The sequence below is a fragment of the Cetorhinus maximus genome, chromosome 24, assembly GCF_964194155.1.
Source record: "Cetorhinus maximus chromosome 24, sCetMax3.hap1.1, whole genome shotgun sequence".
NCBI classification, from domain to species: Eukaryota; Metazoa; Chordata; class Chondrichthyes; order Lamniformes; family Cetorhinidae; genus Cetorhinus; species Cetorhinus maximus.
The window spans coordinates 32268835-32287209 of record NC_135902.1 but is presented as its reverse complement, the minus strand read 5'-3'; the positions used below and the strand labels follow the sequence as shown (position 1 = coordinate 32287209).

The 18375-nt window shown below is 40.5% G+C and overlaps 1 protein-coding gene across 1 annotated transcript in view; it reads right to left on the bottom strand.

The window, feature by feature from the left end:
• Positions 1 to 15812, bottom strand: part of rbfox3a (RNA binding fox-1 homolog 3a) — a 440178-nt gene extending 424366 nt beyond the window's left edge. The window contains exon 1 of the mRNA XM_078570955.1: positions 15604 to 15812. Within this exon, the coding sequence (XP_078427081.1) occupies positions 15604 to 15705 (102 nt within the window). The 5' untranslated portion in view covers positions 15706 to 15812. The remainder of the gene's footprint in view (positions 1 to 15603) is intronic.
• Positions 15813 to 18375: the final 2563 nt, after the last annotated feature.

Sequence of the window (18375 nt, the reverse complement as noted above, 5' to 3'; positions counted from 1 at the left end):
GGATGGTTTTAAAATTTATGTAGCTGCATTCGGGACGCAGGGCGGGAAAATGTCTCTTAAATTTCTATGCCAAATAAGGCACTTCATTTCCAACACTATCGCATCATTGTGGAAGATATTTTACGAGCCGATGAATATTAATTCAGCACTAGGTACTGCCATATTGTGCCACTGAGCACGATAAATCTTTGCCATCATGCGCTACAAATTATGGTTTACAGATGCTCCGACAGACACAGTCAAATATAATCTGGATTGTGTATTTGACAGTGGCATTGTGTAAAATGGATGATTGGAAAATAAATTGCGCCACAAATTAGCGGGGTTGGGGGAAGAGGGCGTGGGGTGGCCGGGCGTTGGGAGTGATGCTTTTAAACTTGAGGATGGGCTGTTAATGTAGGAGGAGAGGTCGTCAAAGCTAATATCTGCTGTATCTTGTGTTGCTTCTTTGAGCTGTATTTAATCAATCTACACTTTGAGTACCTCAGAACTAGCGACTAAACACAAGCAACCATTTAAACCAAGTCACGGTCTCAAAAACATAGAGCTAACAAAAATGGATGTCAAAACAAATAGAAAACTGTTTCATGTAGGTGACCATAAACATGTTGCTTTGCACAGCAGAGTTTATTTTCATCTTCATGCATGTTTACTGCATAAGAAGGACAGCAAAACAAAAACAGTTGAGCACATTTTTGATTATCCGAATTATTTCACAGGCACAACAACAGTTTTGCGAATCAAGCATTCACATAACCCGAAGGAGTTAATGAAAGGGTTAAGTTATGCAGTATAATATGTTTCAGAATGAACAGAGGCCGAAAAATCAGTGTGGTAACATTATGGGAGGAATTTTCCACTCCCATCAGCGGTGGGAATCGTGGCAGGCGGGGGCACTAAATTTGCTGTGATCGGAAAAGTCACTTTCCCGCTGGTGGGAAATTAGTTTGAAATTTTGTTCTCCCGACTTTAATGACGGGTTAATGGTGACTCCCACTGATCTATGTCGGGAACCACATTTTCATCTCATGATTTCTCATTAGAAGGCCATCTTGCCAGAATTACATTCCCCCTCCAAGTTAAGTGTCCCACCAGTGAATAATTAGAATGGCCTGTTTCCTGACTGTACGTAAGTGCACCTGGTGAGCTTCACTGCATCAATGCCTTAACGGTACTTAGACACTGCTCGCGCTTACCTTTAAACGTGTTGGTGCAAGATTTCGGGTGAGTGTATTACAAGCTGCGCCAAGGCTGGACAGGGGAGGTAGGCTAATGGAGGAAGGGTGGGGTGTCAGGGGAAGATGATGGGACAGTCCAGGAAAGGGAGAGAGGGTCTTAAAGGGCAGGATCAGTGGTGTCGACAATGGAGTCCTGGTGTTGATGATGCAGGCTGTTGGCAACCCTGCTTTGATAATGGCTATCCTCCAGATGAGGAGAAGGAGGGCCATTGCTATTTGGCACAGGGGCACGAGGAGTAAGAACCTGAGCAGCAAGAGGCAGCATGGCCTCTGTAAGGTCAAGATGCTGGCAAACATGGACCACTGCAATGGAGAGCATTGGCCCGGCCATGGGTGTATCATCGGGGTACTGTTATCGAGAGATGAGCGAAAGGCAGTGCTGAAGGTGCCCTCGTATGTTCAGGGACGTGGCTGCTCACATCTTGCAGCTTCTCCAGTACGAGCTGCAGCCGCAAGGACTCTGGAGGAGTAATGTGGAACTGCAACGAGTGAAGTCTGCCATTTAAATATGGCACCAGGACTTTCAACCCCATGAGGTAAAGGCGGGTGACTTCCTGCCCACCCTGCCACAAAATTTGCCAAGCTTCTCGCTGATGCGTAATTAATGAGCTGAAAAGTGTCAGATCGTGCATATTCACCTGCCCCGCCACCCAGCGGGAAACACACCAACTTCTCTGCTTGTCACTGCACTTAGTCTCCAGAATGGAAAATTCTGCACATATAATATACTGGTAAAAGTGAATGGTTTGTGCAGCAGCAAGTCAAAGTACAAGGTTACATCAGAGTTGCCTACTTGCTAATTCCAAATGGACTCTTAAACCTATTCAAGACTTTTTGATTTAGATGATGAAAGTCTTTCGATACAACAATAATTTGAATTTATATGGCATCTTTTAAAATAGTAAAACGTCCCAAGCTACTTCACATGAGCATTATCAAATTAGGATGGGTGACCAAACGGTCATTCTAAAGGGGCGTCTTAAAGGAGGAGAGAGGTAGAGAAGTGGTGCCATTTAGAGAGAGAATTCCAGAACTTGGAACCTAGGCAGCTCATGAGCAGCAATAATGGAACAATGAAAAGCAGGGATTGCAAGAGGTCTTTGGAGGAGTGCCGCAATCTTGGAGAATTGTAAGGCTGGAGGAAGTTAGGGGTAGGAAGGAGTAAGATTATTGAGGGATTTGACAACAAGAATGAGAATTAAAAACATTCTGGATAATATATTCTGGATAGTATAGCTTGTGACGTTTTGCATCGCCAAAACATTGCTGTTTTGTCTTTAGTATTAAAGAGGATTAACTCGTGTGCTGATAAGTAATGAGGCACTTTTTTTCCTCTCTTAATTTTCTTCCTTAAATGGATGGCGGGCCTATGAATGGCCAATTAGGAGGCCGCCTGTGATGAAAATTGCCGAGTGGGTCCTGCTGCCGTCAAGTGTGGCCTCGGGACCTGCTTTTCACCCCAACATTGGGGGTCTCCACACACCCGATAAAATTCAGCCCAGTGTTTCAAATACTACCCCCTTCTGCTTCCCACAGATAGCTCCACTGTGGCATGAAGACCACCAATTTGGGGAATTTAACAACAAATCTAATCTGAATTGTGTTCCACAGGGTGACCCTGTTAATAATAACATGACCAAGTTAAAGATAAGGAAAATATTGCGGTTTTTAGGGACCTCAATTATGCCAGTCATCAGCTCAAAAACTAATTTGTAAATGTGCATAAATTATCAAGATCATCAATGAGGAAGTATAGAGCTAATTACACAGGTATACTTATAGTGCTCTTGAATGAAAGATAGTTGTTTTAGAGGGTTTTTTTTGGAGGGGAATAGATAGAGTGAACAGGATAAAATTGTTTCCCTTGACGGAGAATTCTAGAACCAGGGGACATAGATTCAAGATAAGTGGCAGAAGGTATAGTGGGGACATGAGGAAGAACTTTTTTACGCAGAGGGTAGTGGATGTCTGGAATTCACTGCCTGAGTTGGTGGTAGAGGCACAAACTCAAAACTCTTTTAAAAAGTACCTGGATCTGCACCTAAAGTGGTGTAAGCTGCAGGGCTATGGGCCGGGTGCAGGAAGGTGGGATTAGAAAGGGCACCTGAGTGTCCTTGGGCTGGCATGGACAAGATGGGCCGAGTGGCCTCCTTCTGTGCTGTAACTTTTCTATGGTTCTATAGGTGTGTCTTGATGCAATTTTGCTAGTAATATTTCTTCCACTTTAAGTTCCAATCTGGACTAGGCAGCAGGGATGAATATCGTGGCATGTTGTAATGTGATTTTTTTAATGCTTGAATTCAAGTCCAGCCCAGAAAGGATATAGGTCTCCATTTTTCAACAGGGTTAACACAATTCATTATAGTATTGGACTTTCAAAGGCATAGAGGTTTTGTTCTGACAACTGTCAATGTTCGCATTGTGAAATGCACTGGGCGAGTTTCAGATTCAGCTTCCAGCTGATTAAAGGCCACAGCACAAAACCGTCTCCGCAACTTGCAAAAGGAATATTTTAAAAAACAAAACTTATCAAAATGGTCCTACCAGACAGAAAAGATATTTGTCGGCGGAATATCATTAAGAATATCAGAAAGAGATGAAATGGCCACAAAATTTGCAAGAAGGCATTGACAAGGATCAGTGGATTAAGTACTCCCAGCATCTGCCTGTTTCTCACATAATTGTTTAATTGACTGCTGACAGTAGTTATTGATTAATAAAATGAATTATCTGTGCTTCCTCATGAGAAAGCCCTGAATTTCAGTCCCCACCACCACTCTGTGCAGAGCTACACTTTCCCTGTTTTAATGGCACAGTTTGCCCTTATTATGCAACTAAGCTGAAGTCCCATTCAGCATACAGGGCTCGGGAAGGTTTAAGAGTCTTCTACTCATTTAATTATTTCATAATTTTGTTGGGGAAGGTCTTGTCTGAGGAAAATGCTGCTTAAGACAGTGCCCATCCAGAAGAATCAAATTAATCACAGATATGCTTTCTTAAAAACAAACAGCATTGCCAAACTGAGATTTGACCTCAATAGAGAAATAACCTTTCACTGCTACCAGTGATCAAAACCATTGTTGCGTTCTCTTCTTAATTAGTACTGGAATTATATAATGTTTAATTTAGCTAGGATATGGATTTCATAAACATAAATATCTTTAACCCTCTCCATTCAATAAAAAAGGCAGTTGAAAACACTGCAAATTATTGTAATACTATATGACGCTGAGACAAATTTTCTGTCACCATTGCTAACCTGACTGCAAAATATGTTCAGTCTCATAAACAGCTATGATAAAACAAATTAGAGCACCAACCTGTGCCTTACTTGTGCCGTGAAATTCCAGATACCTGTTACCAATACCGCTGAAACGACATGTTTTTAATCTCGCTTGATTATTTTTGTTTTTAAGGGTTCCATTTGGGGATGCTGTTTAAAGCAGAGTGCGAGCCGTCACAGTTCAACACTACTAGCCAACTATTACAGCCATGTTGTCATTGTCAGTCAGGAGATGGCATTTGTGCAGATTGTGTGCCCACTTTATTCTCTAAAACTGATTATTTTCATATCAAATTAATGCTGTTTCCACTGCAGTGCTAAAAAAACTGGCAGGTGATCTGGTTCACTAATATTTCAAGGAGAGGACTTGCAAAAGCAAATCCTTTATTGTTGAAAGGGTGATCTATGGGCACCATATCTTCAGGTCCACGGATATAATTAGTTGGTTTAAAAAAAAAACTGACTATGAAAGATGTTTCCATTACCATTTAGAATGTTATAAGCAAAACCATTAGCAAATAGGATTACAAGAGATGTAATGTGAAATACTTCGAAAGCAAAAAAAAGTCTTGTTATTTAGCGCTCAAGGGGGTGTTGCCTACTGCCATGAATTCTGCACTGAGAATAGGTAGGCCTGAGGCTCAATGGACATTGCACATCATTTAAATTTGACTGCTGTACATCAGCAAAGTAGACACCAATCTTGGGCCACTGTCCGATATTCCAATAAGTAATCAAATTTCTTTTTTACCGGACAATTTCTTCTTCTCTAAATCTTGTATTCATGTACATGCGATATGTTTTTCTTAAGTCCACCAGGGAACAACTATAATGTACTATATGGTAATAACCGTTTCCTCAATTTTCTTTGCTCATGCTGGGCAAGGTTCCAGAGTTGCCGTCAACTCTTCGGTGCCTAACTCAAATGGCTATTCATCACACATGAGCCAGGACAGTTTCACAAGGCTATTCATTCATGAGATAATCACTAGCCATATAAATACTGTTGCTACAATAGCAGGTTAGAGGCTAGGGACCCTGCAGTGAGTTACTCACCTCCTGACTCCCCAAAGCCTGTCCACCATCTACAAGGCAGAGGAGTGTGGTGGAATACTCTCCATTTGCCTGAATGAGTGCAGCTCCAACAGCACTCAAGAAGCTTGACACCATCCAGGACAAAGCAGCCTACTCGATTGGCATACCTTCCACAAACACTCATTCCTTTCACCACTGATGAACAGTGGCAGCAGTGTGTACCATCTACAAGATTGATTGCAGAAATTCACCAAGGCTCCTTAGGAAGAACCTTCCAAACCCAAGACCACTACCATCCAGAAGGACAAGGGCAGCAGATCCATGGGAACACCACCACTTGGAAGTTCCCCTCTAAGCCACTCACCATCCTGACTTGGAAATATATCGCTGTTCCTTCACTGTCGCTGGGTCAAAATCCTGGAACTCCCTCCCTAACAGCACTCTGGGTGTACCTACACTGCTGCAGCGGTTCAAGAAGGCAGCTCACCACCACCTCCTCAAGGGCAATTAGGGATGAGCAATAAATGCTAACCTAGTCGGCAGCGCCCACATCCCGTAAAATGAATTTTAAAAAGGGTGATTAGTTTGATCAGAGCACCTTCCATGTTAGTCTTGTGTGGAATTTTACAGATTTCTATGTGTGTCGTAAGAAATAGATTAGAATCTATTTGCTGGGGAGATTTTTTTAAATTAAGGAAATAGTAAATCTTTGCTTCCAGAAATAATTTGCACTCCTACTATATACAATACCTCCACTGATTAGACATTTATGAAAAAGCACTTACCATAATTAATCTTGTTAGAAACAGTAACATTGTGATTCATACCTGGGTAACACTGAAACAAACTGGGGTTCCCCTTAAGGCTTCATGGCACTGTGTCAAAATGGCAGGGTGTCATATACCTTTGAATTTTATGGAGAAAGCCATCAAGCCAAAAACTTTGCAGTGGAGAAGTCACAAGGGTGATCTATGAATGCCATACCTTATGTCTGAAAGTATAATTGGTTGATATAATCTATTTGATTAATGTTTAATTTTCTTATTCACTGTTTACACTCATTAAATCAATGCTGTATATTTTAATAAAAAGTCTTTAAGATGAGAGAATATTGCCAGCTAAAATATTATTGCCCAGTTTCTGTCAGTGCAGAATTATTTTATGTCAAAAATGTCAATAAAAAGTCAAGGTATGTCATCTTCAAATTAAATTTCAGCAGGTTGCTAACATGCCAAGGAGGTCTTAAATACAATTTGATACTCTGCTCACCTTAAATCTCTGACAAGCATGGCATTAGTGTTGATGGCATAAAATCATACCAATGAAAATGTTCAGGGATTCTACCTGTTTTCTATTTGATGGTATAATATTCATTACCAGTACTCAAGGGTTAGATCTTCTCACAATCTCCAGCATTTTCATGGATTCTTTTTAGGATATTTTTGCACGCCATTTATTATAATTCCAGTATCTTCAGTGTAGCGTTTCCTTGACCTTCTGTGTCTCTATCCCCTATCCTCACCTGCACAAGCCTTTGAAACTAAAGGATATGGTGGATGAGCTGAGGCTGACTCCAGGCTGTTTGAGTTTGTGTTGGGGGAGCCAGTGGTGTGAAATTTAGTGGGAAATGAGTTCAGCCTGTGAAAGGAAAGATGATTGAACTGTAGTCAGAAAGGGTCATCACAAGCATGATAAAGATTTGCAGACTGAAAACTAGTCCTGACCATTTTGTTTTCATGTCTATTTGTTGTCTGAATGAACAATTCTAAAAAAAATTGTTTGCAAATAGCCATATGATGCATCAGCATCTTTTAAAATCAATTGAACACAGGCTCCAGTTCTATTGCTGCTTGACAGCTGTGATCTAGTTGATCTGTTCTGTTCTAAGGTAAGTTTTACAGAAAGAGAACCAGTCACTTGAAGGCTCTGCAGAACGGCAAATGGAAGAATTCAAAAACACCCACTGCGTTGGAAGTACTTAAATCAGAGCATCATCTAGTTGACTCGTGAAGCTACTTATTCTTTTTGCTTCAGTGCCTCAATAGTATGTTTCACATGTCTTGTTCCACCCTTTGTGTTATAAGTTCCACCTCAGTTGCCTTCTTACTTCTAAATTTAAGAATGTTTACTCCTAAATTTAAGAATGTTTGCACTAATCAGGGTTAGGAGAATGCAGAAAAATGGAATACTTTCTATTTCAGAATCAGCAAGCACCAGGTTAGGTATAGCACGAGTAAATTGTTTCTACTCTGCACAACCATGGCCTTAGGACACAACTTTCTCAGGGTGTTTGTGACCCCTCTAAGTGAGATTTTCAGTTTAGTGCCAAATTCGTGATTGTTTAGACTACACAAATTCATTACATCTAAAGCTACGACAATCACAGATCGAATACCAAACCTTATCCAAGTTGGTTTCGATGCCAGGTCCCAGAGTTCAAAGGCGTATGTCTACCCAGCATCCATGCTCCCAATTTGTTCGTTTTTATCTACTTCATGGCAAGTAATTTGCTGGATCAACTTTGTCATTCTTAATTACCTTAAGTCTTCAAAGTCCCTTCTTCCAACTTCCTTAACCTTTCCTCATAAGTTAGACAACTAATATCTTCTCTATGTTTTCTGGGGCAATAATATTATGAGATTGAATGGAAAAGAATGCTTGAAATACCTACAATTCTCAGTATCTTTCCAGATATTTTCTAGGCAGTTGCTCAACAGGTCTGCATTATCACGTGAGACCTTAAAATGAACTGCCATATTAGTTTTAGTCAGAATATTGTAACACACTCTGGAATTGACACAAGTGAAAAAAATCTTTCCTTTTAATAATGCAGTAATCACTATAAAGTCTGGTAATTCAGGTTAGCAGCCTTTATAACGTGCATTGTTTTTGACTTCCTGATTAATGAAGGAAGTGCTCTGTACAATATGCCCTTCACTGTAACATAGTTTTCAGATTGCTCCTGAAGGGAGTATTATAGAGAGGAGTTACACTATTGATACATGCTCTGCTGTTGCAAATCACTTGTGAAGCAATGGAACAATTACTTTCCGCATGAGCAACTGCCCAAAAGCAGCCATGTGTGCTTTTCTGTGAGAAGAACTGGCTGTATAGTATTATTCAGGTCACAGCAAACTCAAACACCACAGTATTTAGCAGTATTGAAATCGTCTGTCAGCTAGCTTTTCAGAAGTCACTGCATTTCAAATTTAATTACTGAAAACATTTAATAAAAGCAACAGAAAGTCACAAATGTTTGCAGGTCTGGATTTCAAAGTTAACTACCTGGCAAAGATGAACAAATGAGCGTTCATGTATGAGTTTGGGCCAGCGTGCCCAGGCAATGCTGTCCCTTTAAACTTGAACCTAAACATGAGCCACAAAAATGCACACATGCCAATCACTTGTGTTTTACGCTGACAGTCAACATTTTGTGGTTCGGTTCAGGCATAAGTTTGATGAATAAATAAATCACTGTAGGCTTGATACTCCTAATTGAACAGAAGTTCTTGTCTGTCGTGTGCAAGGGCCAGAGCCCCTTACATTAATGGCAAGGTGGCTCGGAGTGGCACTAAGGAAAAAAGGAAGTAATGGATTCAGATCAAGAGAAAAAGGGTTAAATTGATATAAGTTGGTGGGGAAAGGATGGGGGAAATAAATACCTTTGGAAGAAGGAATTAATTGCAGTGCAGTGGGGAGGGAAAGGGAGGATATAGAAGGCAAAGATGGGGAAGGAGAAAAGAAAATGGATGACAATGAAGGGACGCGGAAAGGGGGAAATGGTGTCAATGAAGGTGAAAGGGAAGAGAAGATGATGGCAATGAAGGGGAAAAGGAAGGGAAAACTCATGGCAACAATGTACATAAGAATGCAAGACATTGGAGCAGAAGGAGACCTTTCAGCCATTTGAACCTGCTCCCCAATAAATGAGATCGTGGCTGATCATGTACCTCAATTCCATCTTCCTGCAGTATCCCATATCCCTAAGTTCTCTTGGTATCCAAAAATTGATCTATCCCCGTGTTGAATAAATCCAACAGCTGAGATTTCACAGCTCTCTAAAAGATTCACAAGATTCCAAAGATTCACAAAGCTTTGAGTGAAGATATTTCTTCTCATCTGAATTCTAGATTCCACAGGCAGGGAAACATTCCCCCCAACATCTACCCTGTCAAGACCCTTAAGAATGTTATATGTTTCAATGAGATCACCTCTAATTTTTCTAAACTCCAAAGAGCATAGGCCCCACTCAATCTCTCCTCAGAAAGCAGCCCTCTCATCCCAGGAATCGATCCAGTGAACCTTCAATGCATCTCCTCTAAGGCAAGTATATCCTTCCTTTGAACCAAAGCTGTATGCAGTACAGAAGTAAAGAAGGAAAGGGGTAGAAACTGGGGTTGGTACTTTGAAAGTACCAAGAGGAAAAATTAGTGGTAAACTGGGAGCACCACTGTGGATGAGAGGTGGATGATGGTTTCAACTTTAGCTGACATGGAATGAGGAGGAAGAGTAACAGCAATAGTTGGGGCAGAGAAGGCGAGTTCTAGCAAAACATAAGTGTATCAACTTGAACTCAGGGAAAGGGTATCACAAATGAATGGAATTGGGAAGAGAGCAGCAAGAACCAGGGAAAGAGAAGTACCAGAATGAATGGGATGATGGGGTAAAAGATTGCTAGATTGGTGGTGTTGTGAAGGAACTGCACCTGAACCAGGGGCTGAGAGCTAGCAGAATAACCTGAAGGAAAGAATGCCAGCCAGAGGTCAGGAAGATCTGGGAAGACAGAAAAATTAATTGTGGTTTTGTGGGAGGGGGAGAGTTAATGCCAGAATTTTGTCTTGGGGAGAAGAAATACAGCTGGAACTGGGGGACGAGTGTGTGACAGGTGGGGAATAAGACTGCCAGCAAAAATTGAGGATGAAGGGAATAATGTGAGAACTGGAAGAGTTGAAGGAGAAGACAGCATCCTGTGAAAGGATGCTGGGTTGAATGGACTACATTCTCTGTGAATTGGCTCCAGAGGGTCAGAGTGCCTCTGTGAACTGTGGTGGGAGGCGCTGGATGGGGGAGGGCAACTGTTGATGTAACATTTGGCGGCTGGTTAGTCTGTGGAAAATTCAAATGTCACATTGCTTATTCTTTTTTAGATCAAAATTCTATCAATTATGAAGCGTAGAAGTGCTTAAAATAAATTAGAATGCTTAATCTTTAATGCAATGTTTAATGGGGTAACATGCCTTTAGATTCCCCCTGGAAATGCAACACCAATTTTGTGCCTTCAACTTTCGCATTGCTCTTTCGAGGAATGATTTCCCTCCAGTAAAGTGAATGAAGGTAGGGGTATACCCAGGGCTAAAGTTACAAAGCTCATGTTTCCACATGTCATAGGGTTTTATTCATGGTGAATTGAGATAGAGAAATCCAGTTTTAAAAGAAATCAAATAAAAATCGAAATGGTGAAATATGAGCAGGTTAAAATTTTTGGGCTGGTACCGCACTCAGCCTTATCAGATAGTGCTGCTAGACACTGCATGTGCACATTAGATTCTGCCAGATCTGAATCAAATTATACTGTGATTTTCAGTCTGCACTTTATTCTGTTAAAGTCCTTGATTGCAAAGTGTTAATGGAGACTGAATGATATGTAAAACTTGCTGCAATGGAAAGTTTTTTTTTAAACTTATTTTACCTCAGTTGAAAACTAACAGACTGTGTCAGAGAATTTCAATTCTTCTGTAATCATTCCTTCTTCCCCCTTCTATCTACATCATGCATATTTAAATAGATGTCACTTCCACATAAACACATATACTTCCACTGTATGAGCTACACATCTGAGGCTAACTTTAACTGTTACTCTCAATCATTCACCATACCATTCACAAAAAAATCTCAAAATTCTTTCCAAAAATTGCATCAAACCTTTCCTGACTTCAAAACAATGATCGTTTTTTTTGCAAGAATGTTCAAAATTAGAATCCTGCACAAGTCTAATTTCTGGAATTGCAGAAATAGATTTTAAAAAGTGCACTGTTGAATTAGCTATTAGCAACTGTAGTTCAATATTAGTTGAACAATGTGACTACAAAGGGTTAAAAAAGGTATATTTGCTCTTACCACTCTTACAACTAAAAATTCTTTTTGAGGTTCAGCATTTCCAGTAACTACTGGCTACCAAAGCATTCATTGGGTCATATTTATTGAAAGTCAGTTTTTTCATAAATTAATTATGATCACTTTATAAATTCAGCATGTGACATGCACAACATCACCAGTGCAGTCTGGACCAAAGGGATTGTGTGACTTATACCTGTGGGGGAGGAAGGGGTGGTGATGCACTGGAACCGACCGTGAAACTTTTCAAATAACATTGGAGAAGCCCAGCAGGACTGATCGACTTTGTGCAGCTCATGAAATATGAGATTGTGGAAAGCTTAATGTGCAATGCTGCATTGCAACACACACACATCACACAACAAAGAATAGAGCTCCCTTTTTCAGCATGGTGAAGAAGGCATTTTTAATCTTCCAACTATAGAGCTAGTGCAGAAATTCTCCTGCAGAGCTTTGAGAGCACGGGGTGCAGTATTATTTTTTTTTCTAAACCTCTTACAGGCAGCTATTGCAATAAAAGAAACCAAATCAAATCAAAGTACATTGCTTCAACTTAAATCTCCACATCACTTTCCTCCTCATTTTTTTCTCTTGATAGAATTATGGTTTTGCTGCAGTAACTCATTACTTGCCAAGACTCTTGTGAATAAACCAGAGTGCACATCGATTCATTGATGCTTGATTGGTTTCAAGACTTGGAAATTGATGTGAAATTGATAAGGAGATTGCTGTTTAGCTGAAAGTGCAGCCTCAACAAGTCTTATGATCTGGAAACAAAGATTGGCTTAAAAAGATCAAAAATCTTGCCGTGGCCAAGGGACTTGCATACTCAAGATGCTGTAGCATCACAAACAAATCCCTGAGCACTTACAGTAAACCAACACTTCCAGGTAGCAACCAAGCTTAAGGGTTGGGTTTTACCTTGTTGTCTGAATGGAAATTCTGGTGAAATTAATGGCATGTGCACCGTTTGCTTTGCCCCCAACCCCATCCCTTCCCTTCCCTCTGATGGTGGATCTTATTAGTGAAGCCACTTTTTATTATCTTGAACACTAATGTTCATTTTATGATTTTAAAATACACAAACATGCATTTCCTCATTTACATTTACTTCCCAAGATTTTCTGTACATTCCTAGTGTTGGGACTATTGAGAATTCAGAAGTAACTGAAAACACAGAATATTTAATGATTAGCAGTATTTTCTGAATAAACTAATAAAGGAGCTCAAAGGATTATTTTTTTTTTTGTGAGTAGCTATAGTAACCAAGATTCTGCCCCAGGCTTTACTTCATCATCTACATTTTACAAAATCTTGCATGCTGGAAAAGTGCAATGGAAAGCAATTTTTATTTTACTAACTGCAGCATTTTCCAGTAACATAGCTACAGGGTGCTCCATCGATCGACCATGAGATATGCAAACAATTCCACAAGTGACCTCATTCAATAACCTATGAGAGCGAAAGTTCTGAGTGGACCAGTTAGGTCAGGTCATGAGTGTAATAGCCTCCATGCCCTGTGGATGAGCATACCTTGAAACTGCTCTCAAAGTCTTTTTTTCTCGAGAAAGACACTTTTGACAATTTATTTTGGTTTTGCATATTCTTTATGGGCACTTATTTTAATTAACATAAAAAAAAGTGCCTGCCTTTGGAGGCAGAACAGAATGGAGCATTATTAAGTGATGCTGTCAAACATGTTCCATTGCTATAGGGTAACATTAGGCCACTGAGTACTGATGCATCCTATCCTATTCAGTGCATGTTACTCAGTGGTTGACAGGACATCGTTCATGGTATCACTGGCATAGAAGTGTCAGGGAAACATCCAGTAAATGGCCCAACAAAAGGGTTCTGTACCTCCTCTGTGAACACTCTACTTATGTACTAGTAAGTATTGGCATTTGATTCAAAATTTGACTAAAATTTTATGTCTATACTTGCTTCTGTGAAGGGAGAACAGCTGAAAGTACAAAGTGGTACATTTAGGAAATAGTCCGTTACGGTCTCAGATTCTCACAACATTCAGCATATATTATGCAACAACTGGGGAGTGGCAAATGAGGGCTCCATCGCATTATAAATAAAAAAGCTTTCCTTTCCCCCTTTTTAATAAATATAAGGCTTCCTTGTAATTATGTCCAAGAATTTAATTTATCAAACTGCCTGGTACATTCCTTAAAAAGTCAATAGACCTCATTTCCTTTCTATTATTGTGTACCAAAATGACATGCCACATAACAGAATGTCACTGACTGCACAGCAATTGGGTAACAGCTGTGCAAACTATGGGGAGTGACATCCTGAAGGCACTTCAATTGCACTTGGGCAAGTAACGGTATTAAAGGCTGAAATGTTCCATGCAGCCTCAAAGTGATCTTTACTTTGAACAAAATTGATATCTTTCTATCAGGGAGCAACTGCCTGCCTCAGTTTTGTGCAGTGAGTGCCACCTGAACTTTTTGTGCCATTTTTTTTTTTTTGCTCCCACACAGTTTATCGTTTTGGCCTTATTCTTCATATTTTCTGCAACCTTTTGACATAAATTTTACATTCATTCTATCCTCATTACAACATGTCGCAGCGAGCCAAGAATCCTGTGTGTTATAATGAGGTGTGTGCTACAACGAATGCTCCATAACGGCAGTAAATGGAACATGAATAATATGGGAAGCCAAGGTTCGGTAGCCTTGTAACAAAAATGATGTTAAAATAGAGAGCCATGTAACAAGAATGCCACATACTGTACTAAATACCATATCTCTTGATACGAGTTATTCTCTTGTTTTACTGAGCATAACTATCCCACGAGCACTAATCATCAAAAATGCATTGACTTACCACAAGAATATTTCCCTATTGTGTTACTAGCACTTTAACCTGTAGAGTATTAATCTAACTAATTAGTTCTGAAATGTTGTGCATATAATAGAAAAGCTTTTATCAATTTTTTGAAAAATAACCTGAAAAGAAGGGGCAAAACATGCACAAAAACAGTGAAAATGTTCTCCGTAGAAACACAAACATTGCTATCAATAATGCAATAACCATTAAACAACTATTACTGATCTCACTGAACTAATAAATCAGTGCAACATGTCTTTTTGGGAGAATAGCAGTTTTCAAAGTGTTTGCAACAACAGCAAAAATCTTTTCAAATGAGGCATCTTTCTTAATAGTTGGCAATAGTAATTCACAGGATTTAATTTTTATTGATTTAACATTAAAAAAACACCAGTATTTAGAAAACAGTGCTGTTGGAATATGAAGGGTTAAGTAATGATGGAAAGATGGCTTGGTATGGCACTGAGGAGGGAGAAAGATGGATGTGAGTCCTGTCTTGAAGCACTTAATTTATAGAAGAATTAAACTAGCTGAGCAGATGGAAGAAGATACATGAAGACACAAACTGCTGCAGCCTTTCCATCCCAGCCTATAAATTAGTCTGATAAATGGGAAATTTATGACCTTAAGATATCTACCATCACCTATCATTTCCCTGGTGCTGTCACAGTAATGCTATGAAATGCAATGGGAACTGCAGAACAAGGAAGGAACTCGCACTACACCAGAGGATCCCTTAAGGAAAAGCCCAGGTATTTGACAGCACAGCTGCAGATAAACAGTTTAGCTCAGACACAGACCCATTCACAACACCGAGACCTGCTTTGCGTTCCTGTTTAAAAATCTGGTTTATGTTAACAGCTAGCACAAAACAAAAGCTGCCAGTTCAACCACAAGCAGGATGCAAGGAGTCCTCGGTGGTGAAGGGGTTCTCAAGGCAGGCGATGTAAATCTCTCTCGCTCTGTCTATTCAGCACGGAGTACTGAACACAGCACCTTCCTCTATAGACAGTGCTTTCAATGCAACAAAAGACTTGACCTCATAAAGCAAGGGCAAGACAAAGAAGCCCATTTCAATAAGTCACTTACCTCCTGGAGAAAGAGAAAGGCCGGAGTACAGGGGATGGTGTGAGGGAGCATAGCTGAGTTGGACAGCAGGATGCAGCCGGAGTTTGCCATTGAGCAGAGCATGTATCAGGACAGCGCGTGTGTCTGTGTGTATTGTGTGTGTGTATCTCTGGAGCTCACTCGCGCTCGATCTTGCTCTCTCTCTCTCTCTCTCTCGCTCAACTACTTAAACTGCATTAATAAAGTACTGCTGTGTACTCTGTTCTGGAACTGAATGATCAATGCAGCAAATGCTTATATCCTCTACCATTTAAAAAGAATGAGAGGAGGAGGATCCCTGTTTTCTAAAGCATGCGATTTTGTGTGTATTTGTGTGTTAAGAGGTTATTGTACAATGAATGAGGGAATATTTTTGATCAAGAGGAGCTGGAATACTGCTGTTAACCAGCTATTTTTGTGAGAATTAATAAAATATTTAATAATGCCAGTCATGTGATATATTTGAGGGATAATCTAAACTTTGCTTTAAGAACTAAAAGATGGGCTTTTCAGTGTCAGATGCTCACAATCTTGAAGTGTTGCAGATATTTGAGATGTTATGCTTTAGTTAATATTTTTAAAGGGGCTGATTCATGCTGTGTGCTGCACTGCACTCAGTAAATGCAAAATAGATTTATCTTAATTTATACATTTGTTAGCAATATAGTATTTCAATATGTTTGCCTAAAGTATCTTGTAGTACAACACCTAATAATTATTTTTTAAAACTTGTTATAAATCAGCAGGAGAGGTTAAAATTAGCCGAAGGTTTTGACTCTGAAATTCCTAAGGGCGGACTGACCCCGGGGAATTTGTGGAGTTAGTGGTGGGGCACCTAATTAGTATGGCAAAGGCAGGCACATCTCCGGCACCTGCCTACCTCATGCATCTGAAAACTCTGGGACTCACCCACCTTTGCCCAGCCCTCCCACCAACTTTGTTCACTCTCTCCTCTGCCTCCCTTGTAATGGGAGGGGGTGAGGGGATGCTACTATATAAAATAATTTGTAAAACAATCCTCTTCTTTGAAAGACAGAAATTCTTACATTTATATAGTGTTCACAACCTTAGGATATCCCAAAGTGCTTTACAGTCAATGAAGTGTTTTTGTCGTGCAGTAACTGTTGCAACGCAGGAACTATTGTATGAGGGGCTCCAGGCTGCTTTTTTAGCCTGAAGCTCATTGGTAGGGCCCACATCCAGCCATATAGAAGCTGCAATGCTCACCTACCCCATCCCACTAGGCAAACAGAATTACCAGACCATGACTGAGCCGGAGAAGCAGGATTTCCTGGCATAGAGAGCCCGAGCACCTGGCCATCATTTGGCTTGGAAAAGGACACCAAGGAGGCTTGAGGAAGCAATGAAAAGCCAGAATAAGGCAGATCCCCATTGTTAACCTGATGTCTCCACCAATCTCCTGCCGGATTTACAGCTGGAGATTGGAAGATCCCCTGAGGAATCTTGGAGCCTTGAGTATAAAACAAGCCAAAAAGCACTAAATAAGATTTGTATCAGTGAAATCAGATTATGGACAGGAAAAACTAAAAGAAAAGATATTTGTAGAAACCCGCAGGAAATGTTGTCTCAAAATAATACCTATGGAGTATGTTTTTCCTTTTTGCTCATTTTAGTGACAAAATAGGTGTGAATGAAGTGAAGGACCAACAGGCTGTTTGCCTGTTTGTTGTGCTGTTTTGAGGATTCCTACAAACATTACCGAAACATGAGGGAGACAAAAAATGTGGGGGTCAAAATACCATGCCCATTCCAACAGACTCTCACTGTAACTCATGTGAATGGCCCAAATAGGCCACAAACTGGACCGGGCTTTGGTTATGCCAGATGCCAACCATTCAGAGAGGCTTCCTGGATAGCCTGGTGAAGTGGGAGACTTTGCCAGTCCTACACAAGTCCATCAATATAGGAGGGGGACGGACTGGGAAATTCCTATGTAAGTTGTTCATGCCTCCTTTCCTCCACAAAGGGACCTGGTGTAGTATTACTGATAGCTGCTGATAGACCAGGTTATACCAGCCAACCAAAGGGTTGAACACGACTAGTACATGATTTTTTTCTGAATCCCCAAAGAAAATGTTACTATCATTTTTGTTTGTTTAACTGCAGGCTGTTGACAGCACTGGATTTCTGGCATCCGTACTACAGCTGGTTTCCTGTGTACAGCCCGAATGGCCCAGGTGCCTGCCAGTAATATTATAAGAAAGGGAGCTCCCTTTGACCCTGTGGGCTTTGATGGGAACCAGCAGCAGAGGTCCAGGATTGTTGCTTCTCAGCACACAGCAGGATGTGTCCCAGCCCCCACCCCCGCAATGTATTGCCTATCAAATGAATTAACCAGGCATTGTGCAGCATTCCTTGGTGGCACAGTTCAATCCAATGAATCTGAATTCACTCCAGATCAGACCTGATGCTGGTCAATTCAATGGGGGAAGGAAACCTTGAAGTTTTACCACAGAAGTGAACACTGCAGAGGAAATTTCCACTTAACCGTATGGATATGGTATATTCCAATGTAGCAGAAGAGGAGAGGGTGTTCTGACAAGAGTAATAATGTTCTAAGACTCACAATGGGTAGTAGCATGAGCAGCAGAGTTAGCAACTGAAGCATAGTGTTGCAGCTGTGCATTATATGCTTTACTTGGCCAGGGAGGGTATGTGAGCAGTTCTCAAGTTTTTTTAGTTGCAGGGCTCCTTTAAAAATTAGTAATCACGGACCCCTAACCCTCTCATCTA